The sequence below is a fragment of the Barbatula barbatula genome (assembly GCF_947034865.1).
Source record: "Barbatula barbatula genome assembly, chromosome: 17".
NCBI classification, from domain to species: Eukaryota; Metazoa; Chordata; class Actinopteri; order Cypriniformes; family Nemacheilidae; genus Barbatula; species Barbatula barbatula.
The window spans coordinates 16,196,352-16,217,195 of NC_136780.1; the positions used below are offsets into that span (position 1 = coordinate 16,196,352).

The following is a 20,844-nucleotide window of genomic DNA, read 5'->3' on the forward strand; positions in this document are numbered from 1 at the left end:
TAACTCGTTCCGCACCGAAATGAATATCCTGTTCGGTCACCAAGCATCAAGGATTAAACTCCACCTTCCAACCACATGTCAAATTAATTTCACTTACAACATGGAATTAAAATAGGTTGAGAAAACTACGTCCGTTTTTTACCACCACAGCAATGCAAGAACATGCGTGCTTGGAATGCGTCGGGCAAGCTGTCCGATAACCTGCATGTCTCCATAGAGTACGATTCTGGGATGTGTATGTATGTCCATGCCATTAAATGTAACTGTGATATACAGTAGTTATGATCTCTGTGTAAATCAATAATAACAGATGGACAAGCTTGATGTTTTACGACTACCTGCGATTTACAGCGTACTCAAAACAGCGCCACTCGACACTGTAATTCGCCGTTTGAACTCCAGCAACCCTCGAGTGGACACAAAAATGCACATAATGACACCTCTCTGAGCAAATTTCCCTTCCTCCTCGTAGCCCTCTTTCCTCTCCTCCACTATCCGTCCCCTTTTCATGAATTCTTTTTATTTAACAACCGTTCTGGGAAAGCGTTCGCCAGGAACACATCTCATACATATGCAGACTCACGGACTTCTGTCCGAGCCTCCAACAATGAGGGAGAGCATTAACATTCCCCGTTACCTCAAACGCATACAGAGAGAGCGACTCACACTGGCTCTCTGAGCTCTTTTTGTCCTGTACGCTCTAACAAATGAGCACCTTTGTGTTCGAACACTTCCTTGTCTCCAAACATTCATGGGGTCAAACACAGCATTCTGATCCTGGTAGACCTCGACTGAACTTGCTTCTAAAAACAGCAGGCCGGCGTGGGCTGCTCTGGGAAAACGGGATTAGTTCATTCCCAGCGACTTCAAAACACTGGATGGAGTCGGCACGGTTTGTACTGTAGAGTATATATATGCATGTAAACAATATATACGAAAGTATATATATTGTATATTTGCGTACAACATTCCTTATGTTTCGATTCATTTTCACATTAACATGTTTCCAAAGTATTTTCTTCCTTCTGTTTCGCATTGAAGTCAGATGATCCATGATGTCAAGAGTGGCGTCATGTCATTCCAAGCCTGCATTTTATTCTTTCCTCTGCAGGACACAAAATAAATGTTTTGAAGAATGTTGAGAACCAAACAACATCGACCCCCATTGACTTCCATTGCACAGACAAAAAACCACCGAGACATTCCTCGAAATATCTTCTTTCGGGTTTCAGAGAAGAAAGAGTCATGCTGGATGAATAAATGAGGGGAGAACTGTCTCTTTTACATGACTTGTAAGCAACACAGTTCAGGGACAACTGTGAAATAAAGTAGATATTTAATCCGGAGGAGAAACTTTCACAGTATAAATTACCTCAAATACAAAGACACAAAAATCACACTTAAAATCAGACATGATTCAGAAGCCAGTGGCATCACATCATTCAGAAAGCTTTGATTTACAAATAATCTTTCTCATGCTTTAGTTAAGGTACCATGATCAACATTTGGATTTGGACACGGTTACCATCTGACCACAGGTCGTGTGAGTACAAGTTAAGAGTTAACTCATGCCCTCAAGCTGTTGTGTCCTTTTTTCTTCTGAGCGGTGATGACAGTCACAGCGGTGAAGGAGGCTGGTGTCAGCTGACCCTGCTTTCAGCCAGTAACAGGAAATGTGATCTTTACGGCAGCTCCCTGAAAAACAATCTTGCTATTGTCGGCTTGACTCTGCTGTCTCTCGCGCCCGAACACAAAAAAAGACCTCACAATGAACGTCGTCCTGTCATTCCTGACAGTGAACAAATAATCCAGTCCCTTTATGTTGCCCTACAGGTAAATCAATTCCAGGAAACTGACACAAAATCCCAACATTAAGCTCTGAAGAATAGTTAAAAGTTCAGTTGCCTTAAGGAAACAGTCATGAAAATTCTTTCGTCGGTGTCATTCAAAACCTGAATGACTTTCTTTCTAATCCAAAACACGAAACTAAGCAGTATTCTGAAGAGTGCTGGTAACCAACAAAAAAACATTGGATCCCATTGACTTCCATTGTACGGGCACAAAACCACTGATCATCGCATTCTCACAATATCTTCATTCATATAGAGGTTCTGTTGAAGATACGGACTTCAGGCTTTGATGAGAACTTCCAACTCAAAAGTGATTTATGAATCTAAATTACACCAAATGATGATTAGATGACTTAAGATGATTTCCGAGCAATTAAGACAATAAAGTCAGGGGGTGTTGTACGTACATGTCAAAACCACTGTTGGCAAAAAAGAGCAATTCCTTCTAGATAAACAGTGGTTTCCTACCTGAAGCAATACGATTTCAAGGTGTATCATAAACTATGACTTTTAAAGCATCAGGAGCCACATAAATCATATCGTGAGAAAGACAAAAGCTTGGCACTTCTGTAACACACTGATCAGCGGGCTTCACAAGCGGTCCAAGGGGCCCGGTTACAACCGAACAAAGAAGAAGGAGCGGTGTCGAATCCCTCTGGCGAGCACAGACGAAACTTTATCCGCGCACTGCTGGCCATGACCTCATCGTGTTGTTTTTCCCGCGAACGTTCGGCTCACTGTGGCGCGCGCAACAAGAGCGCCGGGCTATGCGACCCCAGCAGATATCGAGAACGTACAGGTTTACTTTTGTTTGCAATGTCACCCACACTATTAAGGGATTTAAAACTATCACTTGGTTTATCTTCACTCTTATAACATAGAAGAACCAATTTTGGTTCCATTGGTCAAAGGTTCTTTAAAGAATAATCTTCTTTAATCTCTTTCTCACCGTTCCATAATCTGAAGAACCTTTTTTGCTGCAAAACAGAAAGGTCATTAAACACAAAGGTTTCCGATGCTTCTATGGCATTAAATAACCTTTTGAAAATGTATTAACATTAGATTAAGACAAAACCTGGAAAATGGCAAATTCCATGTAGACATTATTGTGTAGCTTGGGTGCTCATCATCAAAATCTGAATTTTATTTTTAATGTTGGGTTAAAAGTAATTTATCTTTAAACAAATCAATCATTAATCTAGATTAATTCATCATTAATGGATAGGAGCCATTTAAGGCTTCACTTTAACATTCTCTCAATGATCCGAATGTAAACTAATTCAAGTCTGTATAAATTCAAGTCTAAAACACATTAAATGAGTCAATGGTAGGGACTTAGTCAGCCTCAAATGACAATGAAACGTCAAGCAGTGCAAAGTAATTTAATCTCCATGCGGTGTAGAGCACAGGTTACACAGTTACTAGAAGACACTAGTAGCAGACTCCAAACTGGGTCTATTACGACTGATGCAATCTAAAGACAAGCAAGAGCCACATCCATCGCTCGCTGTCAACAAGCCCAACATGTCTGAAATGAGCAATGCCAGACCAATGCTAATGCTCATTTTGACTACACACATCTCACACTCCTAACGCATCTTCGAATTAAAGTTCAAGTTCCTATTCAGACTTTGCTCAGATTTCCGAATGACATACACTGATTTGTTAAGGAAGTGACAAACAAATGACTCGCAACGACAAATAATGATATGCAGTGGCCCCAAGAGGAAAAATTACAACCATTGTCAATTACATCATGACTTGCTCTGGCTGGCACACACAGTATATCGCAGGACCATAAATTTCATTTATACTTCAGTTAAATATACATCAACATACAATCGGCTTTCACGAGGAAATTTGGCTGACGATTAATTGTCTATTAAATAATTGCGATCAATGCGATTAGTAGTCTAGTTTAAGGCTTTGACAATACAACGAGTAATAACAATTAATTTATTCAATGAAGAAAACCTTTATAAATGTGAAAATGTTGCAAATAATTAACATGATTGACTAGAGAGTGTCCTTAAAAGACAACTAAGACTAAATATGAGGATGATGTCCTCTTGGTGTGTGGAGGCAGCAATTCTAACAAATAATAACAAAACAAATCACAACAAAAAACGCAGCTGTACAACTCCAATTATGGAAAAATGTCATTTAGTGAGTGCAGAGCAAGGGCAGCGCATGTAAAATGTTGCAGATACTGCCGATCCTTGTTAAAGGATTCACAATAACTGCGGTTATCTGAAATAATTGCGATGTTACGAGACGATTATTTCATAATTGCCCTATATACAAATAAACAATATTTCATTCCTAATTTTATTTCATCAGCATTTCTAGTATTGTGACTATTCCAGTCCAGCGTCTGTCAAATTTCAACAAAATGAAACATCAGGAGTGACAGAAAGTCATCCCAGCAATGTGAAAGACTTGACAGCATGACAACTGTGGTCGAAATCCAGATTATCACTTAAAAAAAATGTGTTTGTACTTTTCCTGAACACACGTAGAAATATAACTGTTGTATTGCTTAAAAGTAAATAGTATTTGAGGGCATCCTTTCTGTTATTTTGACTTTTTCATTTTCTGCAAATCAATATTTTCATTTGAAATGTGGTTGTCCTATTGTTAGAAGTTAACAGAACGTCTGAAGCATGTCTGGAATGGTCATGCTGACATATTTTGTGTCTATACTTTCAAGAGTTTCGAAAGGCGTCGACATAAATCATACCTGCCACTCCCCAGCGGTGAGTGTCCCTGCGATCTGACTCTACGATCAGTCCCGCCGCACAACTTCCATCTGTGGAGATGAAGAGGAGATGTTTCTCAGATCTTTCATTTCCTGTTTCTCACACACAGACTTATTAAACATCACCATATTTGATCAAATAATACTACAATTAAGTCGATATGAGCCACCCTGTCATAACAATGAACACAAACCGCAATAATAAAAGACATTTAAAAAACTTCTTGTTTGTGTTTATTTTAACGACGGGTGAAACTACAGGGAACGCTCACGTGCACGGCGGGTTTGGGACCTTAAGGTGCGTTCAGTCTCACTCGCACTTAAGTTAACAAACTGAAACTCATAGGATGCGATCATGTCGGTTCCTGTAATGTGCTACAAGAACTGAGAGAACTACAACTCTCAAGAAGCGAGTCAGTCGATGTCTACTTCACTGTTTTACTTACTTGGTGTGTTTGTTTGTCCTTCATTTTACTCTAAACGTATCCATGCATGTGATGTTTCTACCATGTAAATACAGGTGTTGAAAGTCGTGCTTGATAACAATCGTCTCAAAATGACAACTACTTCAAACGCGCACGAAACAGGGATTGACAGCGATCTCAAAACAAACCATCCTAAACTTATGCAAAACATCAAAGCCTCGCACACACACACACAAACACACACTCAACGTCAACCAACCTACACTTCCTAATAAAGCAAAACAGCACACACATGATAAAATGCAGCAATAAACACATGTGTGTACCTTCAGTGAAAGACAAAAGCATGCAACAGGTTTGATATTCCCTTTGTAATTCCTCCTGCAGTCGCCTTTTGAAATCTTCCGGCTTGACGTTAACGTCCAGATCCTTCCTGTGTAAAATCTCGTGTTAATCCTCAGTTAATAGTCTCACATCCATTAAAAAGGGCAGCAGCGGCGTTCAGCAGTCGTGCAAGAGGGAGAAAGTGAGTTATTACAAGTATCTCCACAAGCCCCGCCCCCGAGGCGGACGAAAATAGAATTGTGGGCGGGCTCCACCAAAAATAGCGCGTGACGTCGCTCGACTGCCTTCCCGCATTGTTTCGCGTGCATTCTTCGATTGGTTGAGGGTGCGCCACACATCCACACTGCACTCTAGTGTACTCACTAGTTCTCTGCTCATCATTTAAACCGCCACCACTGCAATAGAGCAACATGTATTGAGAAGCCCAAACATTTCTCTGAAATAAGTGTCATTTTCGTCCAAAAAGGATCAACTTATAAATACCTTGCAAAGTGGCATGTGCAAATATTTGAGGAATATGATTCTCTTATAAAACAACTCATTCTGATCTATTTAGCAGAAATGATTATACTTGTAAAGAGTTCATATGATTATATACACTCTTTTAGTGCACGATTGCACACATAGTCAGATATATGTATAATTTCATATGCATACTGTCTCTATGAGTGAAACAGAACCCGCCAGCGTTCACGCGCCACACGCGCTCTGAAACCACTACCTGAGCTGTTTCTCAGAAACCAGGACACACAGTGACGGTCTCCAGTGGGTTTCTGATTTCCTTTGTGAGGCCCGCTCGCTCACTTCTCATCACCGGCGTGGTCTCAAAACGTACTGAGCGGCCTACCCAGCTTGCGGAACTGCTCTGTGTTCCCCCAAAAAGTGCAGTCGAGTGCGCAACTCACTAGGTGTTGACAACAATTACAAGCAATCGGGTTTGAAAAAACTCGATATTTGCAGTGCAACGGGTTGTGGGTTCGATTCCCAGACAACACACGTACTAATAGAAATGTACGGCTTGGATGTGCTTGCAAGTGGATAAAAGGATAAAAGCATCTGCCAAGTGCATACATGGAAGGCCTGAATGTAAGAAAGTAGAATGAAGTCACGTGTCTTTTAAATTAGCGTTGAATTGATAAAGTCGGTTTTGTGAAAGCTTTGACAGTGTAGTGGATTCCTGCAAATACTGAATGCTCTTTACGTACTTGAATTTCTAGGGCAGAGGAAACAGAGACCCCATTACACACACGCACGCACTACACACTTATAACGAAACTAAAGCAGTGCTACACTGCACCTAAAGCTCATCCAACCGGGGGATCCCAGCAGTCTTACCAGAAACTCTTGAGTGTATGTGTGTGTGTGTACGTGCGTGCGTGTGTGTGTGTGTGTGTGTTATAATTACACAGTCCTTCAGTCTGAATCATATCCGGCATAAGATGAAAATAACAAGACCACGATCTGACACTGAAACAGCACAGCAGGGGAACAGACGATACACATACAAACACAAACACCCACACACACACACAGGCACCTATGTCAAAAGCAAGGTCTCCTACGACGGCAGCTAAACATAATTGCATTCTTGCATATGCTTATGATACGTCCAAACTATACATTTTAGAGAGCGTGTGAATTCCCTGAAATCAAAACCATGACCTCGCCGCTGCTCTCTTCATTTTGAACTACAGGAAACCTCATAAGCGGCGACATTTTAGACGCAAAGAAATGCACATCTCTGTTCTTTTATCTTTATCATGTACATGGTTTATTCACACTGTGTTTCTCCAGTATGATAACAATCAGGTGCTTTCTTTACATACCAGTAAGTAAAACTGACATAGTGTATTCTTTGTTCTATAGGCACAGGAAGTGGTCGCACATTTCTCAGATGCTTTCAGGTACAGTTGCTCCCGTTCAAAACGGCAATGATGAACTTTCATGCAAAGAGATTGGAATTAAAAAAGTCAAGAGACAGATAATACTTTGCTGTTTGCTGTTATATTCATGATTATAAAGCCATGTTTAGGAGGAACAAGGTAATTGAGGTTTGCCCTGTCGGAGAATTTTGCTTATTCTAGAAAACGTCTTGGTGCCTTAAAGATCTTTTCGTAAACACTGCACAAAAGATTAAAAACTCGTCATTACCTCAAACATATATTGTTCACATTTGAGAAATATTTTTTTCATGCAACACAAAAGGAGATATTTTACAGAATGAGGAGCTTGAGAAAATGCTCTGAAAATACAATCCATCTATCAACGCTTTGTCTGCCACCTCGTGAAACTGACGTTTTTAGCAACGTATGCGGCTGTGATTTTAGAGGTGTTAGTTAGCCACATTGTAAAATATGTACGACTTGTTTTGATATCAGTTATCAATCATAAATGTAAATACACACGCTGTGTGTATCAAAATCTGTGTTTTGAAAGTCCTGCTGAGTGAATTAAAAAAAGGTTGTGCGCACCCTCACGAAAAAATGGGGATAATCGTGTCCATGAACACGCATTAATAGATATTGCGTCTATGCCATGGACTGCCGTGAGACTGGGTTGAAATAATAGACATGGTGTTAACCATCAATTGTAAATTGACATGGGATTAAAACTCATGGTTTTCATTTTATTTTCACCCTAACAAACACTCGCAACATAATAGCAAGTGCATGCCAACCACTTACTTTTATTTTTAGTTTGATTGTAGTTTTAACTTGTATTAGCTGTTCATTTATTCTTTGTGTGTTATGTTAAGTCCATTTTGTTGCTAATTTGTTATGTTTTTGTCACAAATTTATTTGTTGAATTTAAATTTTTTTTTTTGAATTTGAGATTTGTTTATTTAAGTTTTCCTTTAGTTTTTTATTTATTTTGAGTTAATAATTTTTGTGCCTCAGTTTTCCTGTCACTCAGCATGACTACATATTTCAGGAGGTGGCTAACCAAAACCTTACCTCTCCCCAGACCCTAAGATCACAACCGCAAAGGCTAATTTAGCTAAATCGTGATTTTCACGAGGTGGCAAAGCAACGATAAGTGGCTACTCTAACCCCGCCCCTAAACCTAACGTCACGGGGCAGTCAGATCATAAAAAAACATACCAATGAGATCTAGGAAACAGGAATTCCCAAGAATGGGCCATCTTGAAAAACAGGTATGAATTGCATTTATATATATGTATACATATGAGATGGGTGTCACGAACACAAATGAATAGATTACAGTTCATGACAATGTCACAAATTCCCTTGAGACTTCCCAGCATCATAGCAACTGCATGCCAATGGTCTAACATCCACCTGAAAAACACCAGCTTAATACCACGGGAATTCTGAACTATTTTATTTTATTTACAAGTTGATAATTTGTACTAATGTAATAACTAAAAAAACACATTGCTAGAAAAAAGCCAGAAGCCCCACCATCAGTCCCGACTCTAACCATAATGTCACTAGCGCAAAAGCAAATCGTACTAAAATGTATGAATAAAATCGTAAGAATTCATACGAATTAATCAAAGTAATCCACCTCATAAAATCGTTATGTTGAATAGTTATAAAAAAACCCTAAGTAGCTGCGTAGCAAATCCATAGTACTCACCCACGTCCTAGAGACGGCATGTCAGTGTGCTAACAACAACCCAGAACACCTCAGGAATTGCATAGCAACCCCATGGCAACCACCAACATAACCCCCAATCACCAAAAGTGTCAATTTGAGGTTTTTGAAGGGAAATATTCAACATCCCACCCTCAATACCGCAGTTTCTTCCAACCTGACTAACATTTGGCAATAATTACACCGTTATTGTACGACAGATCATGCAAAACAAGGTTTGTTCTGTTTGCTATACAAAATCAGCTTTGTCACTTTCAAATTCTTTCTCTCACAGACAAATGCGGAATTGGGAAACCGATGCTGAGCATGCCAACAAAACCAGTCATATGAATCAACCAGATTTGATTACATCTCTGGCCTCAATGTGCTCTTTCAATTTCTGCTGCACTACCTTCCTCTTAAATAACCTCCACACACACAATGAAAGCGGGTCAGTGTTCGCCTCCTAATGTGACAGGTTTGATTGGGATGTGTGCTGTTATAATGGCAGCCATTGATAAACTTTAATCGGATTCTCTATGGCATTTGGATGGACAGTAAGAGAGTCATGCACAGGCCCGCCCGGGGTCTCTTGTGTGGAAATGTCAGCATCTACGGCTCTGTTCAACTGTCAGATTTACCCTTTGGTGGCCAAGTATTAATAAATCCTTACATTGATGAAGGTTGCTTGTTCAAAGCACTGTTTCTTCAGCTTGACTTTGTTCAATTGGCGCTACTAGTTACTGTATTTCACCTATTTTGCATGGTTTTGGAAATAGAAATATTAAGTTATAGTCATGCAAATGAAGAAAACAAAGAGAGAGAGGTGGGGTCACAGTGTGCCAGGAGGGTCGGTCCCTTAAGGACTCTGAAGGAATCTAGAGAATGTTGGATAAGAAGAGAGAGCAGTTAGCCCTGACAGAGAGAGAGAGAGAATGAGGGCCAACGGGCTGCAAGGCTTTCAAACAAACAGAAAAAACAGATGGAGCTGAAGGAAAAGAGAGGGCGTGGAGAGAGAAAAGAAGAGTTTAGAAAACGGATCAAGTGTGTGTGTGAGATGGGAAGAGGGATTAATAGGGAGGAGTTTTACTGGGTGTGACGTGGGCCGGCGTTACACTTTAGATAATGTGACTCATGGATGAATAAAGCAAGGCAAAGCAAACACAACACTGCGGCACATTGTATCTGAGAGTTTACTTTGGCTTCCACTCGCTAATTAAAAATCCCATGTCAGGAGTTTAGAAACGTACAAAAGCCTCGTGGGAGGTTCAGCATTCCAAGAATCTTGGCTGCGCTTTAGGTTCTTTGAATTTGGGAACGTTCAGGCACTGTTTCGGCCATCGACTTTTTTGGTTTTGGTTCATCTGCATGTAACCAGAAGCCGTTATTGGGATGCAAGCCTTGCAATAAATGCACGAGAGAAGTGGTAAAAGTTAAACATAGAATCACTCATTCACAATGAGTGTTATTGAGATGATTCATGCATGCGGTGAGGTGCCATGTGATGTGATTGTGTGACCTGTTGTGTACATTTCACACAAATGCAAAGCTTTATGGTTTCACTTCTTTTATTGCTTTTGGATTATACTGGATATATTTTATTATATATAAATATTCGTTCTCAAATCTCATTTATTGTGCTTATTTAACCTTGGTGATTAGTTAAAAGATAGTAAACAACACTGTAAAATACTATTTTGTGTGTACTGAGCAAAATTCGTCCACCAGAGTGTTGCGAACAAAGATTATTTTGTTGACTGGATGTAGATACTCAAGTTTTTGTCTGAAAATTATGTAAACTCAACAAACAGACAAGTTCCCATCATGCATTGTGCCATATTTAGTCCGGTTTTTAATAAAATTTTAACAATGATTCCTGTTTTAGTGTTTGCTAAGTTTATTCATGCAGTTGTTGTTGAAAATGATGCTTAGTACCCTGTTGTATTTAGAGTTGTTTTTAATGAATGATGTTTCATTGATTGATGTTTGTGTTTCTGGGGTTGAGGTCTAAGTACATGGTCCCTACAATGTACAATGTTTTGGGCGTTCTTCATTAGACTTAAGTTTGAGCATGTTTATAATTTCATACAACTAATATAAGAAAACTTAATATTTTGAGGTGGGTGGACTTTTTAATATTTGGGAAGTTAGCTTGTTGTCCAGTTATTTCAAGTTGGTTCAACTGATTTTTCTTTTTGTAATTACTAATAAAATTTAGTTGAGATAAACTACTTGTGAAATGGAAAACATGCTGTGTTACTTCACATTCACACACATATGATTTGAGGTCTGCAACATAGGGCAAGAGTTTAACATTTACATTTAGTCATTTAGCAGACCCTTTTATCCAAAGCAACTTACAAAGAGTTCGGGGAGCAATAAGCGATATGTCATAAAAGAGCAGTTACAAGTTTGAAATTTTTTTTTAATCTATTTCTTACTGATTTAGAAAGCTTTGAACTTCATGACAAAGAGCAACGTGGACATTCTTTTGGATTTCAGAGAAAAAATTAAGTTTCATGGGTTTGGAACACATAGCAGCGAGTAAGTGATGACAGAATTGTATTTTTTCGGATGAGATATTTCTTTAAAACTTAATTATTATGTTCCTGTGGTTCTGTCTATTTGGCAGTAACACAATGTCTTTTAATATCCAGGAGTGGTTTAACATCACACCCTTTCACACCCTTGTTACTGTATTATCTGGGATCTTTACTTTCTCATAAGAAAGTAACCGTGTCTACACCGGACGTGACATGCGCGATGCGACATGACTACTTGATTGGTTTTAATGGTTTTGTTGCCTCATGCCGTTCATTTTTGCATTTATTTATGATTTGTAATTCATTAAAGTGATAGTTCCCCCAAAAAGGAAATTTCTCTCATGAATGACTCAATCTCTAGTTGTTCTAAACCTGAATGCATTTCTTTGTTGGGTTGAACACAGAGACAGATATGTGGAAGAATGAGTCCAACCAAACAGTTTTTGGACCCTATTGACTACCATGGTGGGAAAAAATACAATTGTAGTCAAAAATGCTCCAGAACGGTTTACTTTTCTTCATTGTTCACAATGTCTTATTTTGTGTTCAACAGAACAAAAAAACGATAAAGTAATTTTTACAAAATTCTTTTACAAAGAAATGTATACAGATTTGGATGATTTTGAGATTTTGGGTGAACTTTTCCTTTAATATTTAACGGATCAAGCTATTTCAAGGTCGTACGTCACAGAGTAAATTTGATCACATTAGATTCTAAACACTGAAGCTAATGAGTACTGTTGTGAAATATTGTGCACATACACACAAGAAAACACACATGCGCTTGTTCAGTGTTGAACACATTACTGGGTTTCGGTGCTGGAAATGGGGCCACAAAACCTCTTCATTTTTTGGAAATAGTAATGCACAATGCATATAGAAAACAGACAAAGGATGAGGCGCGAAGTACGACACAGATGAAGTTTCCACACTCTTTCCAGTGTTTTTTGGGTATGTGGGTACGTGTGGGCAGCAGAAAGCGTTGCAATGCGACGCTGAGAGTTCAGTTACTGCTGCTGGAAACCGTTTCATATGTGATGTTCATATATAGTACATCAGAGACCCCAAACACCAAATTACAACATGGAAAAAAAACATGGGGGTGGGCTTATTAACACTAAAAGTTTTATTATTATTAGTTAAATAATTTTAACTTGACATTATGGTAAACCATTTATCGTCACCAAATGAATATTCAGATAGGTGTAGATAACAGTTGTTTTGCCTTTCTACTTATTTCTTTTAGGTATTCAGTGAAATAAATGTTTTAAGTTAAACAGTGAAGGAATTCATTTTAAAGGGACAGTTCATTTAAAAATATTTATTTTATCAACACAAATGATATTTTGGAGAACGTTGGCAACATTGACTTCCATTGTATTTACATAAAACCACTGAGGCATTTCTCAAAATATCTTCTTTTTTGTTCCACTAAAGAAAGAAAGTAATCTAGATTTGGAATAATATCAGGTTGAAGAAATAATGCATTTGTTTTAAGTAACTTAATCATTTTATTTGTCATGTAATATTCAGTAATTATTTAATTAAAGTATATTTAAGCATCAAATAAATTGTGGTAAAACTGAACCACAGCAAAAATAAGTATATAAATAATTAAAATAAGGCCAGTTATAATTACATTTTTGCAATAATAAAATCAGTAAATTAATTAATAATAATTCATCATAAAATCTGGAAACTTTTCTGGAAACATGAAGTGCAGTGGAAACTGTAGTGAGACTTCAGTTTGTGGCTCTATATGGACAGCGAGAGCAGTGAAACCGACACTGGGTAATTCCCAGCAAGCGTTGAGGTGGACGTGATGTACTGACAAGCAACCACCTTTTAGAACAACAACAATCCTGAAAAGGTGGGCGGAAGAGGTGGAAACAGAAGCTAAAAATAAACTCTGTCTTTACTTGTCTGCGTCTCGGTCAAACTACCATCCGTTCCTTTCTGTGGCTGCGCTGCGTGCTCGTCCCCTTTAGATTTAGGTGCTGAGCTCTGTCGCATAGAAACGTCTATTAGATGCTGTTTTAAAAAACAGAGCTTAAAATAGACGGCCACATAGCAAGCAAATGTCAACCTTATAGTTTGTACATTTGAAAATATAGCTAGTGTGTGTAGGCTTCAAATGTAAGATCTAAGTTTAAAAGCTAGAAATCTAAAAATATCAACAGCAGTGTGGTTTTCTTGAGAACTACTGAATATAAGGTTTGCATGAGACCATAATGTTCTAAAAAATACGCCTGCTGTCCTTTTGAAACCTTTTTGTGATTTTATTTTTTGCCGTAAATCATTATTAGTCACCCTTTATGTTTGTCACTGGGTTTTGGACAATTTCTAACCAATAAAAAGTTCTTGTCAACTTTGACAACACAACATTTAATTATTTAAAAAGTAGGGTTTTTTACAATTTTCTGAAAAACAACAAATGTGGACATCCGAGGCTTCAAAAGGACAGTACAGCAAGTTTTTACATTCGTAGTATTTTTACACCAGACATGTGTAATCTTTAAAGTGTTACGTAAAGTCTAAAAGGAATGTGTTGGAATCTCGTGGGTTTCCAGCTGAGCGATACTGAATGTTTCCAATCTAACCTGTATGTGTGTGCAACTCAAATAGCTGAAATACTTTGCGATGAAAATATGCATAGGAACATTGACCAGCGCGGACAAGCTGGTGACACAATGGAATTCATGATTTCTCTAGATGTCATTGTTGGTACATCTGTGTGAGACAGTGTGGTCATGATGCACTGCAGTGACAATGAAGACCCCCAAAGTGAAGCATGTGAGTGACACATGGTGCTTCCTGTCAGTCTTTGAGTCTGACTCAAGAACGACATGGAAACTCTCATAGTCACCGCTAAGCAGGAGGACTGCTGAGAACATAAATTCTGCGAGACGTTTAGATTAAAGTGTACATAGATTTAGGGAAATGTCGACCTGTGAAGAAAGACTGATCAGACACAAAAGCACTATATGTTTCAGTTTTCAATGCAAAAAACACAACCAGAGCAATTCGGACCTAATCGTGCCATCTTGAGTAAATAAGGACAATGGAATAATCTTCCAAATTCAGTCCGGTCTGCCACTTTTCTCACTTTCTAAGCAACCAAAACACATGTTTCCATTAATACCGGACAGGAACATGCTAACTGACCTTCTTACAGAAAAAATACAAATCCTGGCGACTTGTATAATTGTTGCGTTCTTAAGAGACGGCCGCAAGGAGAAAATGAAGAGACCACTCCACATTTTCATTTCATCAGCATTTCTGAATATATTGTGTCCATTCCAGTGTTGCATGAATTTCGACCAACCTCAAGAGTGACATGAAGTCATCCAACGGCATGACAAGACTGTGATCAAATTTGAGGTTATCACATGAAAATATAATCTGTGAACCTATCCTAAATGCATGTACAAATATATCTGTGGTGTTGCCAAAATTTAAAATGAACTTGTTTTCTTCGCAGTTTTTGAGTTGACTTGGTTTTGAGTTTCTGCAAATAAAAACAACATTTTAATAAAAATGTGGTAAAAATATTGTTAGTTAAGCGAAACCAAAAAATATTTTACCTAAACACATACTCATAAATAGAAAATTTTGAAATTTCAAATGTAAAAAGTCTCTTAATTATGTCCTCGTGTCGCTTCATTGTTTCCTATATTTTGTGACTCAACAAACTTTGGACAAATGTGTCTGCTGAATACCTAAATGTAAATTTGAAAACTCAATTTCATGAAATAAAACAAATCTGAAACAGGAAGTGTTGTCTCCAACTTGCAAAATTAACTAATACTGTCAAATGTCATTTTACAAGTTTCAAATCTGTTTATATCTTCTTCAAACTATTGATCAAGATTTACAAATGTTTTGAAATATACACTTGTGTGAATTATCAATTTCACCTCATGCAAACCCAAATCACATGAAATGACGGACGTAAACAGGCATAAAATCCATAACGAGTAGCCAACCTCCGGAAAATCTTCCTGAAGAAAGCAACAGAATAACACTTAGCTCTCATGACCACATTATGCGGCGTGGTGAAACAGATTAAAATCTGGCCTGGTAACCAAAGGTTTCAAGCTAACACACTTAACCTCAGGTTGCTTTTGAAGGTTTTGTGCTGTAATAAGTCTGCTGCAAGTGGTTTTGGATAGAAAGTGTTTATAAAATGTCTGTTTGCTTGAACAAGGAAAAATCTAACACAACATGGCTTGAAAAAGTCTCTATGTACAATAAAAGTCTGATCTGAAATGATTTCGCAGCATGTTCAGCTGCAAACATGAATCATCACTGGGAGTAATTTATTAATAACTGGCCATAATGTGTGTTTTTCCAGGAAATGTCTGAATAAATAGGAACGTTTGGACTGCCAGCAGCAGGCTTTCGGCACTCTTTGCTTAGTGACTAATGGGAAAGCGCAAAACATAACAATGTTCTTATTAAAACATAAGAGACGTAGATGTTGAAATTCAGTGGGAGATATTGTATTAACTGACACATTTAGCAAATGACTCCCAAGATTTAAGTAATACATCCCACAGGATAATTTTATCGCTCAGGGTTTCCTCTTATGTGTCCCGCGAGGCATTGACTTGTTTTTAGATTTTCTTTATTAAAATGCATCACAAGAAATAAAATGAGAGTCTTGACATACAGAAAGAGTTTAAAGCCAGTTAATATAGTTGTTAAATGAGCTCATTTTTTAATCTCATTATTTCATACTGTAACTGTGCTCAGATTCTTTTGGCAGATCTGAGCACAGTTTGCCCACTTTGACATCATTTGAGGAGACACGTGAGATTATTCGGGAGAAAAATAGGTAACTTTATTGACTTAAATATTAAGATCTCTGTGACCTTAAACACGATAATATATACCACACATACCCACAAAAGGACGGAACGGGTCACCAGAATTTATAATCCAAATACAATGTCAGACATTTACTCCTTGTGCACCACTAGTAACAAAAATAAATGGATGGAGACAAATAACTCAAACTCAACTGCAATATGATAAATCCACCACATGCTTGATAAATCTATAGCTAATGTAAATTTATTGCCTCATTTTGCGGTTTGAAAGCACAACACAAACAAAAAACTTTTCCATGCACTTATTTACAGACATTTTCTATTTATTCAGTTCGCTGAAGTCACCAGAGGAGGGCATCAAACACATGACCACATCTGAGAAGAACCTTCGCTATGACTCTGTAAACAAAGCACTCATGTGGATAATCCCAAAATTGTCGGGAACAAAAATAGTTTTCTCATATCCTGCTCGGTATGGAGCTTCACTGTCATGCTATGCACGAAAGACATATTTTCATGTCTGAAGCAATATGTCAAAGCAGCTTATGTTAGGGATTACAGTTGATCAATTCCAAGCAAACTGGGAATGTTGTCTTGGGTCCTGTGGTTGGGGGGTTAGATTCATACACACCGCTGTGAGAATGGTTGGGGATTTATTTATGAAGGTCCTGTGAATAAACTCTTCAAAACACGTAAGTAATTCTAAATAAATCTTTCAGCAAGCAAAATGCATAAACGTATTACATGAAAAGAAAAGACGCTCCAAGTGTTTATAAATAACTTGTCTCTTTTCGGCTGTTAACATTGATGATGCAGACATGTGGCGTTTCTGGGAATGGAATAGTTTAGAGATCAATCTTTGTCTGAAAGGATGTGCAGTCAGGTGACCTTCTTACCCCTCTTGACCTCAGGGCTTCATGCGAGTCGGCCTCTGGGAGAACATATTAGTGAGTGCTGGTTGGAGATCGGGTTTCCTGTGACCCATTTCCAGGGTTGAGCAAAAAAATGTAAGGGGTGCTTTCTGAAACATGCATCTTCATTTCTAATGATCGTATGTGTTGTTCAGGGCTTTTCAAAGCCTCTGACTAGAAGTATTTAACTTTGACAAGTTATCCGTCTTGTACCATTTGTACTAATAAATTTGCAAAAAAAAACATTCAGACATCATTTACTCATCTTCATGCCATTCAAAAACTGTATGACTTTCTTTATTCGGTGGACCACGAAAGAAGATATTTTGAGAAATGTCCCAGTGGTTTTTTGTCTATGTAATGGAAGTCAATTGGTCCCAAAGTTGTTTGTTAATTATCATTCTTTATAATATCTTATTTATGTGTTCTGCAGAAGATGCATAAAATATGTTTTTTAAGAATGCCATTTATATTCCAATAAAATGTCTATATATTGCATTTAAATTAATACAGCAAATAGAATTTGAACTCAAAGATGCTGAGAATCCAAAGAAATTCAGTATATTAACTAGAAATGCTGTATGCTTGTCGGGAAAAAGCTTTGCACGTTGGCTTGAAAAAGTGTCAAAAAGATCTATGTAGAAACTAGAATATTGTTCTCATGATTTTATTGGGCCAATAGTCAACCACCCACAACACCCTAGCGACACATTATAACCAGTTCCAAGACCTTACAAACTGCACAACAATGACCTGGCAACCATCCACTACACCTTAGCAAGTGTTTTCCAAGTTTAGAACAGTCAACCGACAATTTGTCCTGAAAATTTAAAAACTGAGTTGTGTGATAATCTGACTGTGAAACCAAATAGACAATAATCTGTGGTTTAGAAACAAGAGCGAGTTTTTCTGTTGCATGTTGCAGCCCATGGATTGGCAGTGGATTGGAACATCTGGATGATCTGAGGTCTGCCCTCGACAGTACAGTGATATTCCCAATGGATGAGAGGAAAGATACAGGACAGGCCAGTGGCAGAACAGAGAGTACCACTTCCTGTTCAGGACAGGAAGGGCTACCGCTATTCTATCTTATCACTTAAAGCACAGGCGGTCCGGTGAGACAAGGGTACAGCAGAGAGGGGATAATGAGAGGAAGACAGTTTAACTCCCTGTTTAAATGAATGCTTCTGGAAAAACGAGAATCTCAAGTCACTTGAAGGCATCGAATTCAGTGGATTGAATTCAAGTGAATTTGGCCCTTGTTTTCGTGCCAATTGTCACGTTTCAGCGATGCATCAAGCTTACGGCGTGCTATTCATTGACTACTTCAGCAGAAACTGGCAGCATTCCTAACCAAAGCTTCTCTATTTAAAGTTCAAAAGTAAAGACTTCAACATATAACATGTTTACTTCCTATTTTCGATGTTAAAATGGGCATTTCACATGGACAGACTCACAAAAGTAAGCAGCTAATGAGGTTTTGGGGAAACAGACGTCTACCTCAGACTGTGGGACTAAAGCATCACAAGGCCGGCCACAAGGCCACTTCCTTGTGGATGTGAGAAGAGGGCATTTCCTCTCAAATCTCCACAATTAGCCTAACACGTCCACAAAACCATTGGAACATTTAGCGGACCCTGACGTAATGAGTCTTCTTATAGTCTCAATAAAGAAACTACTTGTTCCAAAGTCTAGAATAATAGATGACTGACAAACTTAAATCTATAAATTGACTCCTTTTAGCAGGCACACTCCCAAAACAAGGTAAAATATTGATTTTACAACCTGACGCTATTAGAAAATCTATAAAGATCTACAGAGAATGTGTATTGTGAGGTTGTTCCGAAAGCCAACCCAAGAACCCAAGAGTCAATATCAATCGATACATCTTATACATCTTTAATTTTTAAAGAACCCCCCAGAATCCCACAGGGAGAAAATTACCCCCGGAAAAAGAAGAACAACAACTGAACAACCTTTAAAGGACCATTGAAGAACCTTTATTTGTTATAGACATTCAATCATATTCCACCCACCCAAAACACAAACATAACCATCCCTTCCCATCCATTTCTTCCCCCTTTCCACTTCCTGAACCCAAAACATTGCAAACATCACCCAAGCAAGACTTTAGAACCCACTGAGAATTCCTCAATTCCCTTTCCAACGTCTACAAACATTTCTCATTTTCCCTTTTCTAAGTCATGAGACTGTTATTTGTCCTAGACTGACACAGATGCACTATGCCGTTACACTCACTTTAGCTCTGGGTGGGTCTGTTTCCAATTTTCTCACCCCTCCACCCATAAAAAAAGGTACCTCCAAAAACAACACAACAAGTGAAGAAAACGGCTCGCGCACCGTTAAAAGTTTCCCTCCTTCAAAGACACACGCGCACTCACACACGTATCGAGGCAGCAAACAAAAGCTGCTACTCCTAAACTCTTATCAGGGCTTTCCTTCCCCTCCGCGAGAGCGTGGGAGCAGGGAGCCGGAGCAGAAACCTGTGACCGCAAACAACAGGAGGAAGCCAGCAATCTGAGTTCAGACCATTCCAGAGAGAGGGGAAGAACGAGACATGCTGAGAGGAAAGGATCGCACAGAACCGAGAATTAAATCAAAACCAGAGGAAGCTTCAGAGCGAAGTTCAGAGGACCAGAAGCGAGCTTGTCGTTGGTGCCTCTGTGATGCTTCTTGTCAAATGAAACCAAAGCTGGAAAATGTGACTGAATGGAGATGAGAGAAATGACAAAACAAACACTCACCAGCGAGTCGAGTGTACATCCAGTGTGTAGGGCTTTACAATGCCATAGTCACCAAGTGTGTCTCACAGTGTCCAACCAGCGCAGTCAGTGTCCTCAACAAAAGACAGAAAGAGAAGGAGTAGGGACACGCTCTCTCTTCTCCGCTCATTCAGACAGTACTTGCTAATAGAAACTGGCAATGCGTCTTTGCAGTAACAACTTGTTTGAGGATTCCCCAAATGTCTGAAGCTGCAAGCGGAGGAAGAAAGGAGAGGAAAGAGAGTGTGAGAGTGAGTGAGAGAGTGTGTGTGCTTGGTGCTGAAGGGAGGGCTGGGGGGTTAGGGGAGGTGGGAGGTACACGCTCTGAGGGGACCGGAGCCATCGTAGCAGACAATAGCAGGAAACTGAACATCAGGAGCTAAATAGCAACAGGCAAATTATTAGAAAGTACAAGAAGAAACAATTCAAGATTGAAGGAAAGTTGTTGTTGCCACTGCATTTCAAATAATTTTCGACAAATTTTAAGGCGTGTCTGGAATATTATAGCAACAGTTTTCCAAAATGTTTTCCAACCCTGTTTTCTTTTGTTATGTTTGTTCAACACAAAAAGGAACGCTTAGGCAGAATCTCCGAGCTGACAAAAACATTGTTGCATGGATTGTTTTCTTGTCAATGCAATTCTTTTGTCTGGGGAAGTGTTTTAAATAGAATATTAGTCCATAGTTTTTTGCAGACTCTATCCTGCCTGCCATTTTTACAAATTTGCAAGTGAAGCAAAATGCATTGTGTAATGCTTGTTGTGTATTACAATGTCATATGACCCAATCACGTGTGTCAAA

General features: G+C 38.6%; 1 protein-coding gene across 2 annotated transcripts in view; it reads right to left on the reverse strand.

Moving 5' to 3' along the window:
* hdac7a (histone deacetylase 7a) overlaps window positions 1-20,250 on the reverse strand; it is a 66,931-nt gene extending 46,681 nt beyond the window's left edge. The window contains exons 1-3 of one of the 2 annotated variants that reach the window (XM_079478329.1): window positions 20,027-20,088; window positions 5,360-5,466; window positions 4,591-4,659 (exon numbers count right to left, since the gene is read on the reverse strand). In XM_079478329.1, coding sequence (XP_079334455.1) covers window positions 4,591-4,659; window positions 5,360-5,381 — 91 coding nt within the window. In that variant the 5' untranslated portion in view covers window positions 5,382-5,466; window positions 20,027-20,088. Of the gene's footprint in view, window positions 1-4,590; window positions 4,660-5,359; window positions 5,467-20,026 lie in introns of both variants that reach the window. The other variant, XM_079478328.1, reaches the window with a different exon arrangement.
* Window positions 20,251-20,844: the final 594 nt, after the last annotated feature.